Source organism: Hyaena hyaena, unplaced genomic scaffold, assembly GCF_003009895.1.
Source record: "Hyaena hyaena isolate Hyena2069 unplaced genomic scaffold, ASM300989v1 scaffold_202, whole genome shotgun sequence".
Lineage (NCBI taxonomy): Eukaryota > Metazoa > Chordata > Mammalia > Carnivora > Hyaenidae > Hyaena > Hyaena hyaena.
Window position 1 is genome coordinate 72,693 of NW_024080832.1, and position 22,822 is coordinate 95,514.

The 22,822-nt window shown below is 52.0% G+C and overlaps 1 protein-coding gene across 4 annotated transcripts in view; it reads right to left on the bottom strand.

Annotated features, from left to right (window-relative positions):
- Positions 1 to 470: 470 nt before the first annotated feature.
- SCUBE3 (signal peptide, CUB domain and EGF like domain containing 3) overlaps positions 471 to 22,822 on the bottom strand; it is a 37,632-nt gene continuing 15,280 nt past the window's right edge. Inside the window, exons 4-23 of one of the 4 annotated variants that reach the window (XM_039241783.1) lie at positions 20,923 to 21,057; positions 19,222 to 19,347; positions 18,914 to 19,030; positions 16,477 to 16,524; positions 13,790 to 13,906; positions 12,019 to 12,141; positions 11,437 to 11,553; positions 10,826 to 10,951; positions 10,419 to 10,535; positions 10,173 to 10,277; positions 9,753 to 9,869; positions 9,260 to 9,418; positions 8,816 to 9,031; positions 8,310 to 8,471; positions 7,941 to 8,108; positions 7,281 to 7,442; positions 6,660 to 6,857; positions 6,017 to 6,169; positions 5,815 to 5,894; positions 471 to 4,216 (exon numbers count right to left, since the gene is read on the bottom strand). In XM_039241783.1, coding sequence (XP_039097714.1) covers positions 4,067 to 4,216; positions 5,815 to 5,894; positions 6,017 to 6,169; positions 6,660 to 6,857; positions 7,281 to 7,442; positions 7,941 to 8,108; positions 8,310 to 8,471; positions 8,816 to 9,031; positions 9,260 to 9,418; positions 9,753 to 9,869; positions 10,173 to 10,277; positions 10,419 to 10,535; positions 10,826 to 10,951; positions 11,437 to 11,553; positions 12,019 to 12,141; positions 13,790 to 13,906; positions 16,477 to 16,524; positions 18,914 to 19,030; positions 19,222 to 19,347; positions 20,923 to 21,057 — 2,696 coding nt within the window. In that variant the 3' untranslated portion in view covers positions 471 to 4,066. Of the gene's footprint in view, positions 4,217 to 5,814; positions 5,895 to 6,016; positions 6,170 to 6,659; positions 6,858 to 7,280; positions 7,443 to 7,940; positions 8,109 to 8,309; positions 8,472 to 8,815; positions 9,032 to 9,259; positions 9,419 to 9,752; positions 9,870 to 10,172; positions 10,278 to 10,418; positions 10,536 to 10,825; positions 10,952 to 11,436; positions 11,554 to 12,018; positions 12,142 to 13,789; positions 13,907 to 16,476; positions 16,525 to 18,913; positions 19,031 to 19,221; positions 19,348 to 20,922; positions 21,058 to 22,822 lie in introns of those variants that run through there. The other 3 variants (XM_039241784.1, XM_039241785.1, XM_039241786.1) reach the window with 3 other exon arrangements.

Here is a 22,822-nt window from a genome sequence, read left to right on the forward strand (position 1 = left end):
TTTTAATAATAATAATAATAATAAAAAAAGACAATACAAAATCCAAACATTTCTTTTTACAAGTTCAGATACATTTTTTTCCCCAAGTGCAAAATACTCTATGAACTGCATCGTTTACTGTTTATTGTTGATTGTGTAGATGTTTACTATATTGGCAGCAATGGAAGGCAGATATAAATACAACATTTTGAGATTTTTTTTTGCATTAAAAAGAAGCCTCCCACATGGTAATGATTATTCTCTGAAACTTCAGTTTAACACACACAGAAGAATAAAGTTTTCAGTTTGTCCAGACTGCTACAGTTTGTGTTGTCTAGAAAAGCTGATAATAGAACTGGGGGTTCTATTCTCTCTAATCATATACGTTCTTAAAGGGTTCCTAGTCCAAATAATGGCCCAAGGACAGGGTGTGTGATCTTTGAGACAGGTCAGATTTAAAGATATTCTTGTACTGTTTGCTTCTACTTTTCTTATTGTGCTTTAGAAAGAAGCCAAGCAGATTAACATTATTCTTTGCTTATGGTCAGTTAAACTTTGTCTCCCTTCCCCTAGTTTGAGCCTGTTATATTGAGGTTAGGCAGCAAATACAAAAGTTTGAATGCTCTGTTTTCTGACATTTTGAGATACGACCACCCAATCCACTAGAGTCCCCTCAAACATGCATATGGAGAATACTCAGATATAAACAGTTTAATTAGGGCCAGAGACCAGGACGGTATTCCTGAACTTGCAGCAACAAATGGGAGCCTCCATTACCTCAGACTCACCCAATCCTAGGGAAGTCAGGGCAGTGTCTGCCTCTGGGGATTTATAGGCCTGGGGCAGGGCAGCTCAGCTCAGCTCCAGGCTCTGGTCAGTTCTCTCCTGACTGTGAGAGTTCCCTCAGGTTTAGGGAATGGACCTGGCCTAATAATACAGAAAGAGGAAGGCAGAGAAGTGAAAAGGGATTGCCGCATTGCTGAGGATTGAAGTGCCTTTCTGATGTGCATCGCTTGGCGCTCAGAGCCCTTGTAGAAATCGCTTCCCACTCCCAGACTCAGAGCAGGGCAGGTTTTGTACTAAGATAAATGTAGCCTCACAGTACTGTGGTCCTGTAACACCCTGTCCTGCAGACAGGCCTCGGGACTGGTTCATGCTGGGTTCCCACTTACACCGTCTTCTTCCTTCCCCACACCAGTAAAAACCTCTTTTTCTGTCTGACCTGTAAAGGCCTAGAGAATCCCTGAGTGTTGACTCCTCATTCAGTCCACTTAAGCCCTAGTTTGATGCCCTAGGACTGGCTTCTTCCTAGGTTCAGCAGCAGCTTTGCCTGGATTGTTAACCCCCAGCTGGGATGACCTAAATTAAACATGGTGGACATTAGCAGGTCTTTCCCTGCTCGCCAAGATCTGTCTTGACATCAGTTAAGAAGCCTAGTGGTCTATACTTTCCATACTGTGGAAATCAGTTGCAGTTCCCAGGAACCATGGAATAAATTATTGGAGGAAATAAGTTTATGAGTACATATGGGTGACAGGAAAGGAAGAGAGCAAGGAGAAGCTAGACCCTGAATGCATAAATTGGAAAGTACTCTGTTTAGCTTTCTAAGAGAGATGCCAAATGGTAGGGAGAGAATCACAAAGTTATCCTGGCTCCTGGTGGAGACTTAAGATGGTCAGAGCCGATTAAAGCAGTTTTCATGGTATTTCCTGGGAAGTGTGGATACTTCTATTAAATGATCATTTTCTTGCTTGGAAGCAGCCATTTTATCTTTCACAGAGCACTCTTTGATCAGAGAGACAAAGGAAGCTAGATATTCCACTCCTAAGGGCCATGGCGGTGGCTAATGGACGTCAGGGGATGTCAGGGGAACTCCTGTGACATTGGCTACCTACTGCCTAAGGCTGTCTTTGGCTGGTGAACACTACCGATTAGGTAGTGAGGGGATGGTGCAGGCTTCTTTATTTAGTGTTGCGTCTCCTGGGAGGAGCAGTAGCCTGGGACAGTCAATTAGAAATGAACCCTAGGAGTTAATTGGTAGCCTTTGGTTGAACAGGGCTACTTTGATTGAATATCTCTGGGGGAACTAAAAGGAGCAAATGGAAAATAATTTTATAGGCAGCAGTGGAATGAGGGGAGAATGTGTGCAGGACGTGGGCTTGGGCCTGGACTGGATTCTTCCTTTTGAAAAGCAGTATTGGAGAAAGCTAGGCTTGAAGTCAACTCCTAGAGGGAATGGCAAACAGGTAGGGTAGACAGAGTGGCCAAGGTCAGGCAAACCTCATGCCTGGATAGCTGTTGGATTCTTGGTTCCCATAGCCATAGCTGGTCTCTTGTCTCAGGGCCTGAGTCAGCCCATCCCCAGGGGATTTGTCCTGATCCTCTTCCATGTGCACACCAGGGGAAAACAGGGATGAAGGCAGGGAAAAGATGGAGGCTTTCCCTACTTGGGGGTGGAGAATCACACTGACCAATTCATCGGCCTCTACAGTGATGAGGTCCATGGTGAATCCATAGAGAAGCATAGGGATGGCGGGATTGGTGTAGCAAACACGGGTCCCTCTCCTTCCTGCTCCATCACGTCCCCAGAATTACTCTCCTACACATCAGGTGCCTCTGAGCTACAGCTCTGAGTTCCCCCAGCTGAGGGCTCCAGAGGTCTGGATGGCCACTGGTCGGGGAGCAGAGACGGATTAGACGTTCCAGCACTCAAGGTGTCATGAGATTCAAAACTTTTTCTTCCATGTCAGACATACACTCCTCTCTTGGGCAGCTATAAATAGGGTTGTTCTAAAAGGAAAAGGAAACAAAAACAAAAAACAAAACCAGAAAACAAAAACCCCTCCCTCTAGACAACATAGGAAGACTCAAAATGATTGCACTTCTTAGATGTGGACAGGGTGGGCAGAAGGCTCGCCAAGTGTGCACACATTCCTCTTGTTGCCCACAGCCTGGGGCCAGAGGTAGGTGGCTCTGGGCTGCCTGCAGAGCAGGGTCCTCTTTGGTGGAGCCCACAAGCCATTTGGGGCTACAAGGGAAGATAACTCTGGGGCAAGGCCCAGGCTGGCTTCTGGTCAACAGCCATATTTCTTTAAGGACAACACTTAGCAATGGGAGTAGGGCTCCCCCAGGGAGCACTTAGGTAGGGGTGAGGAGATGGCTGGGCCAGGAAGACAAGAAAGAAAAGGGATTCGTGTTTGAGGCTGGCTTCCCAATTGTTCTGTAGTCTAGTCTTTTAGATGATACATTTTCTTTTTTTTTTTTTTTCTTCATTTTTTGGTGATACTGTAAAACCTGGTTTCTGTCCTGCAGAGAGCTACAGTCTTTCTCTTGGGGAGTGACAGCGGCACATTCAACATGGTTATGCCTGCTGCTTTACCTCCATCAGCTGGTGTTCACTAGCCCAGTGGTATGGGCCTTTTGTAAGCCCTCATGGACTGAACCCCAGGCAGACGTATGGGGGAAGAAGGAGAGGAGCTGTATAGACACAAAAGCCAGCTGTGTGGGCAGTCTAGGGCTCAGACCACGTGCCCCAGAGGACCAGTGCTGGCATTAAGCCTATAAGTCAAAGGCTTCTTTGGCAGAGCCCTGGGTTGTTAGAATCACCCTGGGGGGCACAGCCAGGGGACATTTGGCTCCTGACTAGCAAGGCACAACCCTATAATGGCAGAAGCTCTTCTTCCCACTCCTCATTCCCTACTAGACCCACTTCTGTCATGGGTTTCTAGCACCCTTCCAAGCTGATGGGGCCAGGGATGTGAGCTGGTAAAATGGGTAGTATGGCTGGGAAGGGGACACTGTCCTTTAACCCCTCAGGGGGAATAGAGCCAGCACTTAATGGCTTTTCCAGGGGGCATGTAGGAAAAGGGGACACAGTAAAGAGAGAGAGAGAGGGAGAAAGAGAAGCAGAGAGAGACAGGGAAAGGAAGCTAGAGAGACAGAAAGGGAGATTGCTTGGTCTATAGTGATTTTTTTTTTCTCCAAAAAGAAAGAGAGGAGAGAATTCCTCATCTGAGGGTAGGGGCTGCCGGCTCTGAGGGCTAAGGAATCTGGGGGCTTTAAAACCTGGGTCTTGGGCCTAGGGCCACTATTTGTAGGGCCTCAGGAAGCTGGAAACTTTGGAGCGGAGTAGCTTGATGAAGGACTTTGGCAGCATCTCCTTGTGTTTTTCTGTATACTTGAAGTAGTTCTGGGGGTGGGCCAGCACCTCGAAGAAGGCCTTGATGAGCTTCTTGTCCTGCAGAGGATGGCAGATGGCAACGTCAGCCTCAGCATTGGGGGGTGGGAAAAAGGAACACGAGCCTCGACTCAGAAGCAGCCCCTCTTGAAGCTAAATAGGCACGCCCAGAGGTGAACTCTGGATTTCCATCCCCACCATCTGTTCCTCCCGTAGAATCCTACAACCTAGTCATTGGCAGCTCCACCCTTCCATTGCTCAGGTCCCAGTGCCTGGGGTCATCCTGGACCTCTCTCTTGCCCACAATCACAGCAAATCCTGTTTATTCTACCTTCAAAATATACCCAGGGTCTGACCATTTTCACAGTCTCCATAGCTACCACCCTGTCCAAGCCATGTCTCTCACTTGGACTACAGCAGCAGCCTCCTAACTGGTTTCCATGCTTCTACCTACCCTTGTCCCTCTACAGACTCTTCTCCCCCACAGCAGCCAGAGTATCTGTTTTGGTTTTTCCTTTCTCTGTTCAAAAACACTTCTCTGGTTTCTGTTTTCACTAAGTAAAGCCAAGTCCCTTGCCTGGTCTGTAGGATGAACACGATCTGTACCCTGCTCTCCATCCTCAGTGCTGCTTTGACTTTCTTACTCTGCTGAGCTACACTGGCCTTCTCAAGGTTCTTGGGCATGCCACACTGCTCCATGCTCCTTCCTGATCTTCTAATGTGTAGCCCTTTACCTCATGCAGGTCTCTTCTCACAGGCCTTTCCTGACCATTCCATCTAAAACAGCAATGTGAGGTGTGGAGAGCCTCCTAGGTGCCAGGCACTGTACACTGAGACTCAGATCTGGCTTCTGGGTTAGTATTCTGACTTTTAAAATAAGAAGTGGGGCTTCCAGCCTCTCATCTCTACTTCAATCAAAACAGCTCCACTACTTTATGCATTGGAGTTCCACAGCATGTGTGAAATAAGGGTTTAGATGCTTTAAAAAATGTTTGAAAAGCATTGCTGAAATTATTTTCTTTGTAGCCTGTAAGTTTTAGGAAATTTTTGTCATTGTGTCTCTTATTTTGATGATAGTATAAAAATGATTATATTAGTCATAAAGATAAAACTTTTCCTTGCATTGATCATTTATGAAGGTTAATACTGTGGCTAGGACTGTAGTTTCCTAAGTACAATTTTCTCAAACTGGGATCCATAGACCCAGGTGTCTAGTTCACTCTTCGTTTCTTTTCCTTTGTGACAGGTTGTACTGAATGAACTCTAAGAAACACTGTTCTAGGTCTGCTCCTTTTCTGTGGGAACGGAGGAGGAAGAAAGGGAAGGAAGGGACTTAAGCAGAAGCATCTTTCTATACCTCATTTTCCCTATATTTTTTGGCGAAAGAAGTAGGGGACATTTCACTCATCTTCCCCTTCTCTTCCCCCACAGTTTAAGATAGTGCAGTCAGATGGGCTTGAACTCTTTGGGCAAGCTCTGTAACTCTCTGTGCCTCAGTTTTCTTATCTGTAAAGTGGGAATGAGGAAAGTACCTATTTCATAGAGCTCTTGTGTATATCAAACGAGAATATTCCTGTAAGCGCTTAGCATACCGCCTGCACATTGTTTATATGTTCATTAAATGCTGGCTGTTGTTCTTGTTGTGATTATTCACTTGCCTTTAAAATCTCCTGGTGGTTTTCAGATGCATAGAGCCGGCCATCTCGAACAATGTCTTCTACTAGCTGCTCATAGTCCTCTGCAAAATCAACCAAGGGGAGGTTTAGGGGAAGAAACAATTCCTGCTCCCCTTGCTCCCTCCCAAGACTCGTGAGTCTCCCCTTTCTCACCCACCTCCCTGGCATTCCTGCCCTTGCTCACCATCATAGGTAACATAGGGGATCTGGAAGCCACGAGCACTGTTGGCCTCACTGGTCTTAAAGTTGATCCAGAGCTTCCTAGAGCGGGCCGTGAAGGCAATGGGGCGCTCATAGGTCTGGCAGGTCTCATAGGTGGTAATGGAGGATGGGGAGGCTGGGAAGGCAAGCAGCAGGTCAGGAGAAGAGCAGAGCAGGCTACCCAAGCTCTCCTGGAGGAGGGCTGAGGCGGGGAAGGAGTCATGCTGACAGAGGCTCTCCCCCATGCATGTACGTCCCCCACCCCCCAACATACACATGTCCTCTCCCACTGCCCTCCACTTGTTCCACAACCCCTCTCTCACATCCAGGCACTCACAGAGTGTAAGAAATTTGACATATAATGAATGGAACGGCCAAAATGCTAGAACAGGAAAGTGACACATGTAACACTTTTGGAGTTCTAGTCCCAATGCTGGCATTCTTAACTCTGCTCTCCACCAATCACAGAGCACATTCATTGCTGTTTTCCTTTGTTAGCTTCTCTGCTTCCAAGGCCTCCCTTTTCACTGCCCTCATTCTTCCTGTACCAGTTTTCTCTCTCTCTGTCCCTCCCTCCCAACCAGATTTGAACTACCCTTCCCTGGCCCAGCTCTGCAGCCACCCACAGTTCTTTCTCATGACGAGGACGTCCCCACACTCATCCTCAGATGGCAGGAAGATCTCAGGTACCACGATAAGGATCTTGCGCTTGGGTGGGGGGTTGATGTTCCAGACGCACTCCACGCCGGCTGGGTAGTTGCCTGGGTAGTTGGGGGACTCGATATAGCCAGTGAACTCACCCAGCTCCCCACCACACTGGCGATCTGTAACCAAGCCCAGGTGGACAGAGCAAGAAAGAGAAGGGAAGTCAGTGGGGGAATGAGTTAGGGGTTTTGAAGCATTTTGAAGTGGAAACCAGACACTGTAGGCAGCCGCCTTCCTGTTTCATCATCTGTTCTCCAAGTTCTGGGTCCACCTTCCTTCCTGTCCTTTTAGTACCTTCTCATCTCACTTCACCTCCCTCTGTCTCCCCGTTACCTGTCTCCAGGGAGAGGGTGCCATGAGGCCCAGCCCAGCAAGTGGTCTTAAGATTGAGTGGGTTGGGAGAGATGTAGGGTGGGACTTTCCTGCCCATCCACTCCCTAGCCTTGCTCCCTGTTGGTTTATTTGCCCCACCCCCACCTCTTCCCATGCCCGCTGTTCCCAGACCTCTCTACCCCTTTTTCCACAGCTTGGCTGCCACGTACTCTTGCACTGGGCCACACTGGTGGAGCCATCAAAGTCAGTGCTTGTGTTTCCTGGACAGCGGGTGCAGAAGTTCTGACGGAAGTCAGGCTGATAGGAGCCCATAGCACAGCGGATACAGCGATGGCTGGTGGTGTTGTAGTAGTGGCCAGGGGAGCACTGGACTGCAGGCAAGGGGGAAGGGTAGGAGTTAAGACAGTAGGCAAGTGGGAGTTCTGGGGCATGGGATGAGCAGGACACAGGAGACTGTAGACACCAAAGTTCATTCCAGAGTCCCAACCTTTCCTTGTCATGCCAGAATTGAGGCCTAGGGAAAAACCAGCTTGATGGTTGGCTACCATGCCAGTCCTTCTCTTTCAGGCACTGAGTGTAGTGCCAAACTTCTAGAAACTCATTGGTAGTATTGAGGGGAATGTGCCACCAGTTCTCCAAAGCAGAGGGTTAAGTGAGACTGTTACTTATTCCCTAATTCCTAGACTCGGGACTGGTGGAGGGTCAGCATGCGTCCTATCAACAGGATGGTCTGGTTGGTCAGGCAGCTGGGCCCTTCCTAGTTTGGTGACGATGGTGTGCCAGCATACTCAGGTCCACTCTGAGGAGTTGGAGAATTTTTTTTGTAAGCAGTTCAAGTTAGGGAGCCCCACAGTGTATAGCCCATTCACCTTTGGTGTCACAGTCTTGGAAGGAGATGGCCCCCTCATGCTTGGTGGTGAGGCCTCCACCGCAAGGGAAGCACAAGGTCCGTCCAGCTTCAGGTTGGTACGTGCCACGTGGACATGGCTGGCAGGGCTTGAACCCATCAAGAGAGTACTGGCCAGGCGAGCACTGACCTGCAATGAATCAAGGGCCCAACTCTGATGGGGATTGTCCTAGTCATCCCCACGGGGTCACCCAGTCTCAGGGGAGGCACATAAACAGGATGTTGACTAGGAGAGTGGTCTGGAGCCTGGGCCTGCCCTTGGGAAATCCCATGCCCGTGGGCGTCCCAGTGCCCACCCTACCCCACTCTATATTGTTTGTTCCCCTGGCACCTGCACATGTGGAGACGTTGGTGGCTCCGAGAGGCCCGTGGGCATCACTCCCAGGGCAAAGGTCGCAGGAGAGCTGCCCTTCTCTCTCCTGGAAGGTGCCCGCTGGGCATGGCACACACTGCTCCGTCTGGCCGTGGTAATACGTTCCCTGCGGGCAGCTGACTGAGGGAGAGTCGGCCGTGCTAGCCACCCCCCCCCATCTCCCGCCACCCAGGCCTGGGATTCCCCTTCCCGCTCCCCCAGATTCAAAGAGAATCTCATTGTCTGGGAATAGACAGAATCCTGCTTGGGAAGATCAGGGGCCACCACGTAAAGGAGGGTTGATGGCCGCTCTGGACATCATATCCCTCTAGATTTCAGCCTGGGACCAGGGAGAGGAGGATGATAGGAGGCTCTTGGCTGCCTCACAATTTGAGGTACAACTGAGGCCGTAAAGTGTCCTGCTCAGGCCCAAGTTGGGCCTTCCCCACTCCCCTGCCCCCCTGCTCCCCAGCAAGCTCCCTTACCACACTTAGCCCCCGCGCGGTGCTGCCCAGGCCTACAGGCCTCCGCTGGCTCAGCTCGCTCCCCAGCTCCTGGGCCCGGCTTGTGAGCCAGTTCATAATCAAGGCCTGCCAGGCGCAGCAGGAAGCGGTCCTGGTTGATGGACTTTCTAAGCATCTTCAGGGATCCTTTCAGCCGCCGTTCCATTCGCTGTCGGAGGCAGGGCAGTCCACAGGCAGCTGGTGGTAGATGATGGTATGAGTCAGGGAAGGAAGAGAAAGTGGCTGTGAGCAGGGGGCAGGGAGCAAAGCTAGAAGCTAGGAGGCGTGTGGTAAGAGAGACTGGCTCCTGGGCTTGGTGTTAGATACCGTCTGCCCTTAGGATAGGCTCTGCCCCTTCCCTTTGCTGCTGAGACTTGTGGCTTCCCCACCTCTGACCCCTCCTCCCTGCAGTGCTCCCAGTCCCACCTGTGGTTTCTTCGGCTCTGACCTCTGCCTCCAGTTCCAGGGTGAGCCGAGTGACTTCCTTTCCTGGAGGGGTCCGGGCCCGCCGGCCCTTGCCCTTCCGAGAGGAGTCACAATTGAGGTGGATGAAGGTGACCTGGCAGTCAGAGCAGGGGGCACCACCTGGGGGAGAGGCCTTGTCAACCCCAGAGGCACCCCCTGGGAACAGAGAAGGTTCTCGCTCCCAGCTCTCCCTTTCCCACCCCAGCCCAGGCGGACCTCACCAGATCTCCACAACTATCTCAGTTCACTTTTAACGTAGGATACCTATTATTTGGTGGAGGGATATCCTGGGACTTCTTCCTTGAGCCCTATGCCTACAAGTCCTTCTTCCCCTGCTCTGTCCACAGTTCACGATGCCACTGCGTTTTTGGAGATCTCACTAAGCAGAGGAGCTGAGGGGTGGGAGGGGTGTGGTGGCCAGACAACCCATTGGAGTAGGGTCCCCAGTCCAGACCTGGCCCCAGGATTCTGCTGGCCTCCTCCATTTTGCCTTTGTTTCGCAGGTGCAAACGACATTTGGCGTCCTTGATCTTGAAGGAGGCCCGCTGTTTAACCGACAGCACTGCAGCCTCTAGAGGGATGGCAGAAGCTCAGCACAGCCTGAGGGCCCGGGGGGTGGGGGGGTGGGGGTGGGAACTGCTGTGGAAGGTATTGAGAAGCTGGGCAATAAGTCAGGGGCTTGGCTGGAGAAGGATTATGAGAGCCAGGGGACTTGGATGTTGGGGGCAGAGGGAGCAAGGCAAAAGGGCTGGAGATTGACAGAGCAAGGAAGGGGATCCAGGAAAAAGTAAAGACCAGGAGAATTAATGGAGAGAAATTGGGGTTAATTAGCAAGAGAATAAAGTGGGGACAAGGCCTCTGGGCTGGTGCTCACCATGGCAGTGGTTGGCGTTTGTGCTGTTCCCGGTGTGGCCAGCTCGGGCTGGAGGGGCCCTGGGGCTGGGGGTGCCACAGCTCACCGTGAAGCCATTCTCAGACTCTGAGAGAAGGGGGCTGTCACAGCTCTGACCTGCCCCCCCGCCCCAACGCCTACTGGCTGGAGTAATCAAGGGAAGCAGAAGAGCTACCCGAACAGCCGGGTTTCCTCCCTGCCAGCCCTCCAGCAACCACCTCTATGTACCTGGCAAAAACCGGGCCCGGGAGGGGCAGGTCAGGGCACAGGTGTCCTTCTTGCCAGACCGGTTGCAGCTGAGCATGGCTTTTGAGGCACCAGGACTGCTCTGACATTTGACCGGCTCTAGGAAGGGGAGAGAGACCTGAGGAGGAGAGGGTCTTCCTCTCCCACTCTCATCCACAGTTGGCTAATTTGGAGGAAGAGCATTAGCTACACACAGAACTATAATTGTAAACAGAGAATGATGAAGGGATTCTTCACGAGAAACTTCATGTCACTAACCCAAATGGCCACATTCTACTCCCCTACTACCTCACACCTTCCTCGGCATGGACCGCCCCACTTTAAAGGACCCCAATTCCCACACCCCAAAAATGCAATGCCAGCTCTGGCCAGCAGAGGGTGCCGCCCACCTGTGCAATCTTTGCCATTCCAGTGCAGCCGTCCTTGGCCTGCGGGGCAGGTACACTGGTAGCTGCCGGGAGTGTTGATGCAGCCAAAGCGACAGCCTCCCTGGTTGATGCTGCACTCGTCCACATCTGGAGGAAGGAGGAGGGAGACACCAACAATGGTGGGGCAGGGGTAGGAGCCAGGGAGTGGGCAGTGACTGAGGACCTTTGGTGAGAGTTCCAGGCACTCCAAGATGACCACTGGCTTGGGAAAAGCGCAAGCCTAGGACCTCCTTCCCTATCTCTGTCCCCAGTCACAGAGCTATTGAGAAGGGGCCAAACTGATAAGCTTTGTAAGGCCTTCCATTCCGTCCTGCCCCTGGGGCTGTAATTTGACAGTTCATGATGGGAGTGGGAGTCAAAGAGGAGCAATGGGATGCGAGATGGAAATTTTGGAGGCAGGATGCTGTTCCCTGATCTCCCAGTCTCCTAGCTGTCTTAATTTCTCCCATTTATCATGATGGATGCAGACATGGCACACTGCCCCTAACCACAAGCCAACAAGCAACTCGTTCAACTGAGGGTGTGGAAGTGAGAGGGGCCAGGTGGCTGAGGGTCTAAATTTGCTGGCTTACCCCCACAGTGGGTGACACCATACAGCAGGTAGCCATGATGGCAGAGGCACTGGAAGCTTCCTGGTGTGTTGACACATATGTGGTCACAGGTTCGATCAAAGGAACACTCGTCTATATCTGGAAGAATAAGGATTCAAGCCACTGAATCTGTCTTGGGGCACTTGAGCCTGCAGCCCTGTGAACACCCAAGTGAGGGACCTTGACCCTCCCTCACGGTCCAGCATTTGCACCAGCAATTTCGCAATGCCTGCCCATCCCCCAGGCTCCCTCCACTTGTAGTCTTTGGAGTCAGGAACTGTGAGATCTGGTGCTTATGGATCAGGGCCACCACATGTGGTTAGGCAGGTTGGATCCTGCCAAGGATTTGAATGGGGGTGAAATCCATCCCCCCTCCTTGCCAAAAGCAAGGTTGAGCTGGTAATTCAAGAAGAAGGGGTACATTTGCTAATCTGCAGGATGACCCTGCCCATGGAGGCTCTCCAGTGTCCACTGACTTTCTCAGACTCTGGCCCTCTGGCCTCCTTGAAGCTCTCCGAGCCCCAGAACCTCTCCCATGGCTTTCCCCTTGGCCCAAGTGCTCACCCTGGCAGTTCCTCTCGTTGATGAGAAGCTTATAGCCCTTCTTGCAGCTGCATTCAAAGCTGCCCACTGTGTTGCGGCAAATGTGGTCACAGCCCCCATTGTTCAAGCGGCACTCATCTATGTCTGGGGAAGCAGGATAAAGTAGAGAGAACCAAAGGTGATACCACAAGCTGGGGAAAAATGAGACAACATCCCTCCCTCCCTCCCAGAGATAGAAAATCAAGCAGAGCCCTGGGCCTGCCCTTCTGACTCCTCTCTCACTCTCTGGCCATGGGATCTGTGGCCATTAGGAACACCTTCTTTCCTGGGACTGAGCCCTCTTAGAAGGGGACACATAGGAAGCAGAGTCAGGCCTTCGAGGATTGCCTGGAGTAGGAAGTTGGTAGGCATTTGAACTACAAGGCTAGTTTCTGCCCCTCACTCTGTGGATGGCAGTTCCACAAAAGGCTGGTGGATAAGGTCTATCCCTTCCCTGTCCCCGACCCCTGCCTAGCATAAGAGCCCTGGGAAGTGGGCAACAGGGCAGTGGTGTGGGAGGTGGAGATTCAAAGGGGAGCCCCTCAGAGACGAGGAGCTAGGAGAAGCTAGGAGAGAGCCAGTGAGGCTAGGTAGCTGATGGGGGAGGGGAGGGGGCCAGGCAGGGGGCTGGACTGGGAGAGGTCTGGAGAGGCTCAGGCCTGAGGCGGCTTTCAGCACTAGGAAGGGAAGGGAGGGGGGGCTGTGAGCAGCTTCCTTCCTGAGGTCAAGTTCCCCAAGCTGGTGGCAGACAGGACCCAGGCTACCCACCCCTATTTGGGGGAGGGGGCAGAGAGGGCAGTCTTCCACTTCACTCTTAGCATACCTGTCAACAGTCCTTCCCAGCAGGAAACCTCTCAACTCTGGCTGTCTGACCTGCTGCCCCAGCCCTCCCGGCTCCCCATCCTCTCTGCCAGCTGTTGGGCCAGAAGACACAAAGAAGGAGCTCTGTCCTCTTTCCAGTCCTCCTTGTTTGTGACCAGGGGACACAGACCTGATGAATCATTATTTTCAGTATAGCTGCTCTCCCTTTTTCCTCCCCCACCCCACCTTTCTCCCAGACCTGGCTAATTAAAAGGAGGGGAAATAGGATGGACAACATAGGAAATTATACCATAATGATAGTTAACACAGATGCTTACCATTTGTCAGGTACTGTTCTAAGTACTAAATATATAATCTTTACATAACTGATCTAATCCTTATAACAAGCAGCATTATTGTAGTGGAACTGGGGCACAGAGACACTAAGTAACTTGCCCAGGATTGCAGAGCTGGGATCTGAACCCAGGTAGCCAGTCTCCAGCCTCAGTGCTTCCAACTGCTACCCTATTCTCCCTCTGACCAGTATAGCTTTCCCAGTGGGAAGGTCTGGGGAATGTGGGTTACGAAGGTTATGGAACACATCTGTGACCTTGTACACACATAGCCAGGGCTCAAATATCCTTCTAGACCCAGGGACAAATGAGAATAACATGTTCATTAACCAAGAGGGCTAGGGACCCAGAGGGGGATGGGAGTGAGAGTAAGGAAAACAAGGTAGGGTACGGGCAGGTGGCACTAAGGGACCGGTGGGACTTTTGTGCCCCTTGAACTGAGCTGGGAAAGGGGGACAAGAGACAAGCCTTAGCCATGGCCCCGGTTCTTTCTAACCAGGATAGCCTCCGAGGGGTTGAGGAGGTCCTGTAATGGTACTGGATCTCTGGTCCCAGCCTCCGCCCCTCACCCCTATGCTTCTGTCCTCTCAGAGCCTTACCTTTGCACGTCTTCCTGTCTGGCTGCAGCATGAAGCCCACAGGGCAGCTGCAGTGGACACCAGTCGCTGCATCGTGGCACTTACTGTCACAGCCCCCATTGTTGACAGCACAGGTCTCTGTTTAGGAGGGAGGTGGGGGATGGGGATGGGGTTATTGGCTTGGAGGAGTCCCAAACTTGAGGGTAGTAGAGAGCGCAGAGGCCCAAGGGAAGGCCTCAGCTGCCTCCCTGTGCGTTAGAAGGAGCACTCAGTGAAGGCTCCCAGCCCCCTTCCTCCCATGGCTCCCAGCCCCCAGCCCCTCACAAGTGCAGCCAAGCAGTCCACTTCCCTGCCCCCTACTTGATTGAAACAAGGTGGACAGCAGTGAGGCAGGTACAAGCCAGAGCTGTCAGGCAGGAATGTGCTGAGGGGGTGGAGTGGAGAGGGGAGGGTGCAGGGAGGGATGGGAGCTAAGTAAGGGTGGTTCTCAGCCGCCAGGGAACAAGAAGGGACAGATAAAAGTTTCCTCTTCTTCCACCAACTATCTCTTTGGTGGTTGTTGGTGGTGGGGGGTTCATGGTGGGACAATCTTGGGAAGAGTGAACCTAGTGATCGTGGACACAGCTGAGGGATTGCCCAACTGTCTTAAAAAAAAGATCCCAGTTCCAGGCCTGACTGCTCATCCTCAGAGGAGAGGCACATATTTGGTCATTTCCCAGCCCCTCCCCGGCTACCTCCAACTCCTCCCAAACCCTCCTTTTAGTTCCAGATGGAGATAAGCTGGGTGTTCTGTTGTTGTTTTCCTTTCCTAACGGGGAGAGATTGTGTAGGTAGGGGAGGGGGCCAAAGAAGAATTCAGAGGAGGAGACAGGGTGTAAGAAAGCAGATGAAAGAGTTAGAAACCTCAGAGCTAGGTCTCTAGCTTGGCCCCTCTTGACTGGTGAGACTCCTTTGCTGAGGGGGTCAGAATAGAGGGAGTATGGATGATAGGTCACTCTCCCTATTTTCTGAATTCAGAGCAGGACATAAACAAGTTTAAACTGCAGCTCAGGAGAATGAGTTGAGCCTCCTCACCCCCAGGGACTCTGGAGGAAGTGTGGGCCATCTTCTGGGGGGCCTAGAATTCTCCCATGGGAAAGACAGAATCCCAAGTCCTCTCCTAGGGAAGAAAGGAGAGTGGTTCTCCGAATCTGGGGAACTGAATGAGAAAAGCACCAGAGTACTATCATCTTCTTGAATCTTTGACTCCTAAAACTCAGGTCCAACCCTTGTCACCAAGGAGACCGCCAAGGCAAGGGTTCTAGAAGAAGCCCAACCCTGCCTATGGGTCCCTGGCCATGCCCCAGTTACTCAAATGCCCAGGTCTGGGAGCAGCCACAGTGGGATCTCTTGTGTGCCATTCTCCCCTTAGTCTCCTGAGGTGCCCTAAGACCCTGGGAGAAACCTGGGAGGGGATGTGGAGTTCAGGCTCCAGGCCTAGCCATTCCCCCCCAGAGTGCTCTTAGTAGGAGAGGTCCCCCAAGCCCTGGAGCAGGGAGGGGAGAGCAGAGATCCTGTGCTAAGACTAGGTAGGTTCTGAGAGATCCCAGGAGGGGAGGAGCAGAGCTGGCACAACGCCCATCCCAGGTCAGGCCTGGAAGCTGGGCACAGCTGCCCCTCCACCACACCCCCCAGCAGGGTAGCATTCGCCAGGGCGGGGTTGAGGCGGCAGGATGGCACAGCCTCAGCCCTTTGCTCTTCATGTCGCAGTATGAAACCACAGTTTGATCTGTGCTGACTCTGTGCCAGGCATTTACTAGATGCTCTGCATGCACTGTCTCAATCATCTCAGGAAGCCTGAGGGAAAAAACTTTTTTTAAAATTTTTTTTTATGTTTTATTTATTTCTGAGAGAGAAAGACAGCATGAGCAGGGGAGGGTCAGAGAGAGAGGGAGACACAGAATCTGAAACAGGCTCCAGGCTCTGAGCTGTCAGCACAGAGCCCGACGTGGGGCTCGAACCCACGAACCATGAGATCATGACCTGAGCTGAAGTAGGAAGCATAACTGACTGAGCCACCCAGGTGCCCCTAGGGGAGAAAACTCTTATTCTCCCTGTCTACAGAAGAGTAAACCGAGGCTCAGAGAAGAAGGCTTGCTTGAGGTCATACAGTTAGAAAGTGGCAGAGGCAAGATTCAAACTCAAGTCAGTCTGAATTCAGATTTTATGCCTATACCCATTGCGGTGGGATGCATGGCGAGTGATGCTGGGCTGTGGGCTGGTGTCGGGGAGAGCCCAAGGAAGCAGCCTCAAGGACGGATGGCGTCTAAGTCTCTCCCACCCCTAACTCAGCCACCTATGGGCACAATGGGTAAGATGGAGCTGCTGGGTCTTTTGCTGTGTAGAAGGCAGAGAGAAGGGAGGGGCAGATGGTTGGGAAGGGGTGAGGTGTTAGAAGGTGGGTGAGGGAGAAGGCGGTAGGAGAGAGGAGGAGAGTGACAGGAACAAAGAAAGACAAAAACAACACGAAGGCTCCTGGCCCAGCTCTTGGGGACTCAGGTTTCCTGTCACCCAACAGGCCCAGTACCGAGACTGCAGGGGAGCCCTACTGGTAGGCTGGAGTCCAGTCAGGCTGGGCCCAGTGGGCATGCGGTTAGTGGGAGCCCCAGCAGGTTAGCCCTTCCCCTAGCAAGCCGGTGAGAGCAAGCGGAGAGAGCAGACATATTTACCATTAGAAACGGCCTGAGGGGGGATGTGCTGCTCTAGCCGCCTTTCCCCTGTTTGACATTGTAAAAAAGCTGTTTAGATGCTGGGCAGGAGCCGCTGTGGCCCACTGTGCCCCAGCCCCCTCCCCACCTTCCTCCTCCACCCTGTAGGCCCAAACCACTAGCCCCAAATGATGAGCCCTGAAACTCCTATGCTCCAGTCCCCAGCCTCGTCCTTCCTGGTATGCTCAAAGAAGCCAGGCTCCCACTAGGTGACTGATGGGAAACAGAGTCTCAGAGAGGGGCAGTCATGGGCCCAGTACCACATAGCTTTGCGAAAGGCAGAGCTGGGATGAAATCTCAAATCTTATAAGCTGCCAAATCCCAAACGGTGCCCACCCTTTCTGCTAAACTGTACTGTCCTCTCAGTCTCCCCACTAAATCTGAATGTTCTGGTGGCCCCGAACAGTGATGTTTTCTCCTACCAGGGCTGGGGAGAAATATGAGATTCGGGTAAGGCAAAATAAGTTCTGTTGGAGAAGAGGGAGAGGGACTTGGGAAGGACATAGCCTTCCTTTGCTCCTTTGCTCTCTTCTGCTTCATTTGTCCATGGTCCAGAAGACAGAATGGATCTTGCATTAGAGAAGAGCTCAAGCTTACAAGGGGTATTTTCAAAAGCAGCCATGCCCAGGACAATCTGAACAGGGGGACCCCAGACGGGGATCTGGCCCCACATTCATGGGTCCTGAGCTCTGTCCTGACACATGCAGCTTTTCTTTGGGGACTGCATGCAGTTTCTTTTGGGAGACTCTGGGGGATGTGTGAGTGTGTCCAGGGGATGGTGAGAGGTTTAGGAAGCAGAAGAGTTAGGTTTAGGAGGAAAAAAATGGAAAGGAGCTGGAACAAACCATCCAGGAGAAGGCAACATGAGGAGCTAAAAATGTTCTAGGGTCGTCAGAGGGTTAGTTCAGGAGCAGGAGGGAGTTTAATTAAAGAAATTTAGAACCATGTGTGCAAGTCTCTGGAGCAGGTAACTTGAAGGACCCCCTAGAAAACTTTTTTTTTTTTTACTTTTGTTTATTTTTGAGAGAGAGACAGAGAGAAGAGAGAGCATGAGCGGAGGAGGGGCAGAATGAGAGAGCAAGACACAGAATCCGAAGCAGGCTCCAGGCTCTGAGCTGTTAGCACAAATGTTCTAACATTGTAACTGTTAGCCCCGATGTGGGGCTTGAACCCATGAACTGTGAGATCATGACCTGAGCTGAAGTTGGACACTTAACTGACTGAGCCACCAGCCAGGCGCCCCTTTGAAGGACCCCTTTAGCAGCAGCATCTGCTCCCCTGTTCTCATATCTGGGGGTTTAGGCAGTGCCGTCTGCGGAGACAGGTTGGGTCTCTGGAGTGAGATGGGGACGGTTTGGTTCTGAAGCTGAATGTCACATCTCTAACAAATATACAGAGTGACTGTGTTCACACCTCCTCACCCTCAGCATGTTGTAGCTCATGAGATGAACAACATCTGTAAATACCCGCACCCACAGCCTGGCTCGCCCCTGCCTGGCTCAAGACACAGCCTTTCTCCCTGCCCAAACTCTTCCCTCTCACCTCCCCCTTCTCCAAGGGGACACCTTGTCCCCATCGTCTTTCTCAGCACTCTCTGAGCACACAGTAATTTCCCTTCACGAAACACCTAAAGGTGTAAGGCATTAGGAATTAAACATCAGGAACTAAGGAATTAAGCTTCTTTCTGGCACGTGAAGGTATGTGAGGGAAGAGTTAGGAATTCAGGCAAAGGGATCCAGGTGTTAAGAAGGCCCCGGAACAGGGCGACAGGAATGGAAGGCTGGAGCTGGTGGGGAAGTGAAGAGCTTGCAGGCAAAGGTGAGAGTATCACTGAAATGTGGAGGAGACGGGAGGAAACGAGGGCTAGGGTGAGGGCAGTGGACAGGGGGACACAGCGCAGACAGGAAAAAGAAACCTGGAGTCAGGAAACCCCATTTGTCAGTTCCGGGCTGGTTCCAGGAGGGAACACTCTCTGCCACCCTCAGTTCCACAGTGGGGACAGTGGGCTGGGACAGCTCCCATCTTGCCACACTAGTCAACCAGGGCCTTTGGTCAGGCTGCCCGGCTGCACTGGCCCAGCTCTCCTCCCCTGCTCAGGCACAGCCTTGGTCAACAAGCACCCCTGCTAATTAGTCCCAGTGTGACAACACTTTCTCCTGGAGACAGAGGATGGCGGGGCTTCAGGGGGAGGGAGGCAGGACAACTAACGGGCCGGGGAGAAGAGGGTGAGCCCTGCCATCTTTCAGAATCATTCCCCACTAGACCTGGCCTTGTCTGGGTCTTCAGTACACTCACCAGTCATTCTGTGCCCAGCACCTGGGTCCCAAGCGCTCCCCCTCCCCTGGTACCAGCCCCCAGCCCCAGCACAGGTGGCCTTGAGTTCACCAGCCTCACCCACCGATGCATGTCTTCCCGTCGGTATGGAGCACAAACTTGACATGGCAGCCGCACCGGGGACCCTGCTCTGTGTCATCGCACGTGTGCTGGCAGCCACCGTTACCATAGTTGCATGTCACTGTGCAGAGAGGGCGGGAGGCCTGTCAGCTTGCTTCGCCTTGGATACCACAGTTCCCCACAACTTGGAGACTGGCCTTCATGCCCAGTTGCCTCTCCCATGCTCCCTTTTCCTCCCACCTCTTGCTGCCGAGCCCCTACACCCTTCCTCTCCGTCGCGCCTTCTCCCCACTGCCATCCCAGTTATCTCACATTTACAGTCGCGTTGGTTCTTGGTGAGCTCGAAGCCAGGGCGGCATTCACAGGCAATACCCCCTTTGGGCGTCTCCCGGCAAATGTGAGCACAGCCATGGTTCTTGTTCATGCAGTTCATTCCTTCTAAAAAGGAAGAGGAGGGAGGTGAGTGCTCTATATCCCCGAATGCCTAGTGGAAGAGGAACTAGTGGGGTAGTTGGGAAATTGAGAGAATCCACTGGGGCTGCAAACACAGACAGGAGACAGACTCGCCCTCACCGGTCCCTGTCCTGCCCAGAGCTGGGTGCTAATGAGCTGAGCTCGGAGCCGTTCTCAGTGATGTATAGGTGGTGATAGCCAGTCCTCCAAAACCCTGCATGAGCACCCTCTCCTTGAGACAACCGTAAAGTAGTGTCTAATAGTTACATACTAGTGGATTTAGGAAGGACCCAGAAAAATAAAAAACATCTCTTGGGGTACCCGGCTGGCCCACTTAGTGGAGCATGTGACTCTTGATCCTGGGGTTGTGAGTTAGAGGCCCACATTGGGCTCTTTGCTGTCAGAGTCTGCTTTGGATCCTCTGTACCCCCCTCTCTCTCTCCCTACCCCTCTTATGTGTGCATGTTCTCTCTCTCTGGCTCTCTCTCTCAGAAATAAACATTTAAAACCATTTAAAAAAGAAAAACCTTAAGGGGCACCTGGGTATCTCAGGCGGTTAAGCATACTGACTTCGTCTCAGGTTATGATCTCATAGTTCGTGGGTTCAAGCCTCTGCGCTGTCAGCACAGAGCCTGGAGCCTGCTTCAGATTCTGTGTCTCCCTCTGGAGTCAGCTTTGGATTCTATGTCTCCCTCTCTCTTTGTCCCTCCCCTGCTTGCTCACCCTCTCTCTCTCTCTCTCAAAAATAAACATTACAACTTTAAAAAAGTTAAAAAAATTAAAAATAAATAAAAATAAAATCTCTAAAACAAAGAAACATGACCTTTTTCCTCAAACAGCTTTGAGTCAAACTGGGAAGAAGTAACAATGTGAGTGGGAATAAATTGGTACAGATTTTTTTTTACTATAGAAACTACTATAAGATTTGTTTGAAAGTAAACTCTGTGTTCAATGTGGGGCTCCAACTCATGACCTGTGATCAAGAGTCACATGCTCTACCAACTGAGCCAGCCAAGTACCCTTAATTACTATAAGATTTTATTCAACAAATATTTATTAAGCTCCCACTGCAAGCAGAGCAGTATATTAGGTTCTGGGGATAAAAAGATGAATTAGACATAGTCCTTGCCCTCAGGGATGTCATAGTCAGGGGTTGGAGGGGAGGCAACATCACAGAAATAGACAACAGTATTCCACTATTCCTGCCTCACTCTCCCTATCCAGTCCAAGGAATAAGGCATTGGTGAGACCATCAGATAACAGCAGCTTAGAACCCAGCCATCTACAGTTAGGCACGACATCCACCTTGGGTCTGGACACAGGGGATGCCCCATAGTAACCTCAGTCCCACACCAACCCCAACCCCAGATGGATTCCCCCAGATTTTGCTCCAGCACAATATCTATCCATGGAGCCCTTAGGATGTGATGGGTTGAGGGACAAGAGAAGATGGAGCTAGTGGAGTTGAGAACAGAGGATGTGATCCAGGAGGCATGGAGGGAAAGCTCCCCGGCAGGCGGAGAGAGAAGCCTGGGAGTACAGGGACGGTCACGGGCTGACCTTCTGGCCGCTGGATGCAGGTGTGCTGGTTGTCGCTGAGGAAGAAGCCCTCCCGGCAGTGGCACTCATAGCTGCCCATCATGTTGACACAGCTCTGCTGACAGCCACCATTGCCCTCGGCACACTCGTCCACATCTGTGTAGGATAGGTGGTTGGTGAGGCCATGGGGTGCAGGCCAGCCTCCAGAGTGTGCCCTGAGACTTCAGCACCAAGGGCTGAAACAGTCTTAGGCTCCCCCACTCCAGTTCAGCACCCAGTCTTGGGCCAGCAAGTTCTCACCCACTCATCAGCTAATGTTCCACTCTTGAAAAGGACACCTAAACAGGGCAGAGCTGGGAAGCTAAACGGGTGGAGAGGGGACATTTGAACCTGGCTCACTTAGGTGAAGACTTGCCTCCCTTTCCCTCACTTGTCAGAATTGGGTGTGAAGCCAGGGGAAATCAGGAAAGGAGCCAGGGTATGAGGGTCATGAGAGATGAAGATAAGGATGGAGACTGGTCAGGGAGAGGAACTGGGGCAGTTGGTGGCAGCCAGGGAATGAGAACCTGGGAGCTGGCTCCAAGTGCAGGGAGAGCTATGGCCATGGTACTGAGGTCTGAGGGGCAACAGTGGGTAAAGGCAGCAAGCCTCAACTCCTTCCAGGGCAGGGACCATTTCTGTGGACAGGCCACGGCCCCGTCCTTCCTCTCCTCCCTCCCCAAGCCTGGGCTTGCTGCCATAGTCCCTAGCCTTTCTCCTATTTTGGTTTAACAAAACAGTCTGGTAGCTTGGCGGGGAGGGATGGGAGGAGAGCTGCCAGGCCATACCTTAATCACCACCCCAAATCACCACCCTCAGGTCTGAGAGCCAAGCTTTTTCTGAGGCTCCCACTTGAATGCCTTGACTCCCTCTCTGTGCTACCTACTACCCTCCCAAGTCCATAGCCCTTCTCTGTCTTCCTTGGCCCAGGAGGCATCAGAGAGATTGGTCTCCAAACAGAGGAGCTGGAATTTGAGCTCCTGAGGCCCTCAACTGCTCCTCTCTTCCCATCCTCTCTGCTGAGCCCCAAAACCCTGTCCTTTATCCTTCTGGCCAAGGGCAGAGGGGCACGGATCCAGCAGGCTCCTGCTTGAGAGGTATACTTTCCTTTGCCTTATTCCTGTCCCTTCCCCCTCTCTCACTACACCCCTGACTTCTCCCCATCCATCTTCCCGTGTGGTCCATCCTACATTCCATCCTTCCATATGCTCTCTTCTAATCCAACCTTGTGACTTTTGTTCTCTAGCCAAGTTCTTTCCTCCAATTCTCAGTGCGGAAACTGAGGTCCAGGGCATGGATGACTTAGGGTTCCCCTAAAAGCCAAAGGTAGAGTTGAGACTTTGAACCCCAACCCTGCCGTTAGGGTTAGCAGAGTAGACCTCTGCTCCTTCTGACCCTTTCCCTTGCCTACTCATTCTCTTATCCCTCTGCCTAGTTTCCCCCCAAACACAGAGAAATAAGACTTGGTGAGAATCAGGGACCTAGAAAGGTCAAAGGCAACCAAAGAACTCAGAAGCTGATGTTTCCAGTCCTGCAGGAAACTCACTGTCCTAGTCACATTGTCACAGCTTCTTTTTCCAAAGGAGTCCCCAAAGAAGACCTCACAAATAACTGGGCAGAAAAGTGAGGTCCTTCCTGGTAGCTACAGTGGTAGAAGAGGTGGTCAGGGCTGGGGAAGGGCCCGGCAGGGATCAGGATGTAGAGGTCTGCTTTGGGAGTAGAACCGTGTAAGCCTGGTCCAAAGATGGAATGTGACTGGGTGAGGCAGCTCTGTAGCAAGGAGGCTCTCAGACTAAGAGAACGTCAGATAATTCACTGGCTTGGTCAGGTGGAGAAGCAGCCTAGCCGCTTTTCTGGGCATCATTCCTCTTACTTCTCTTCC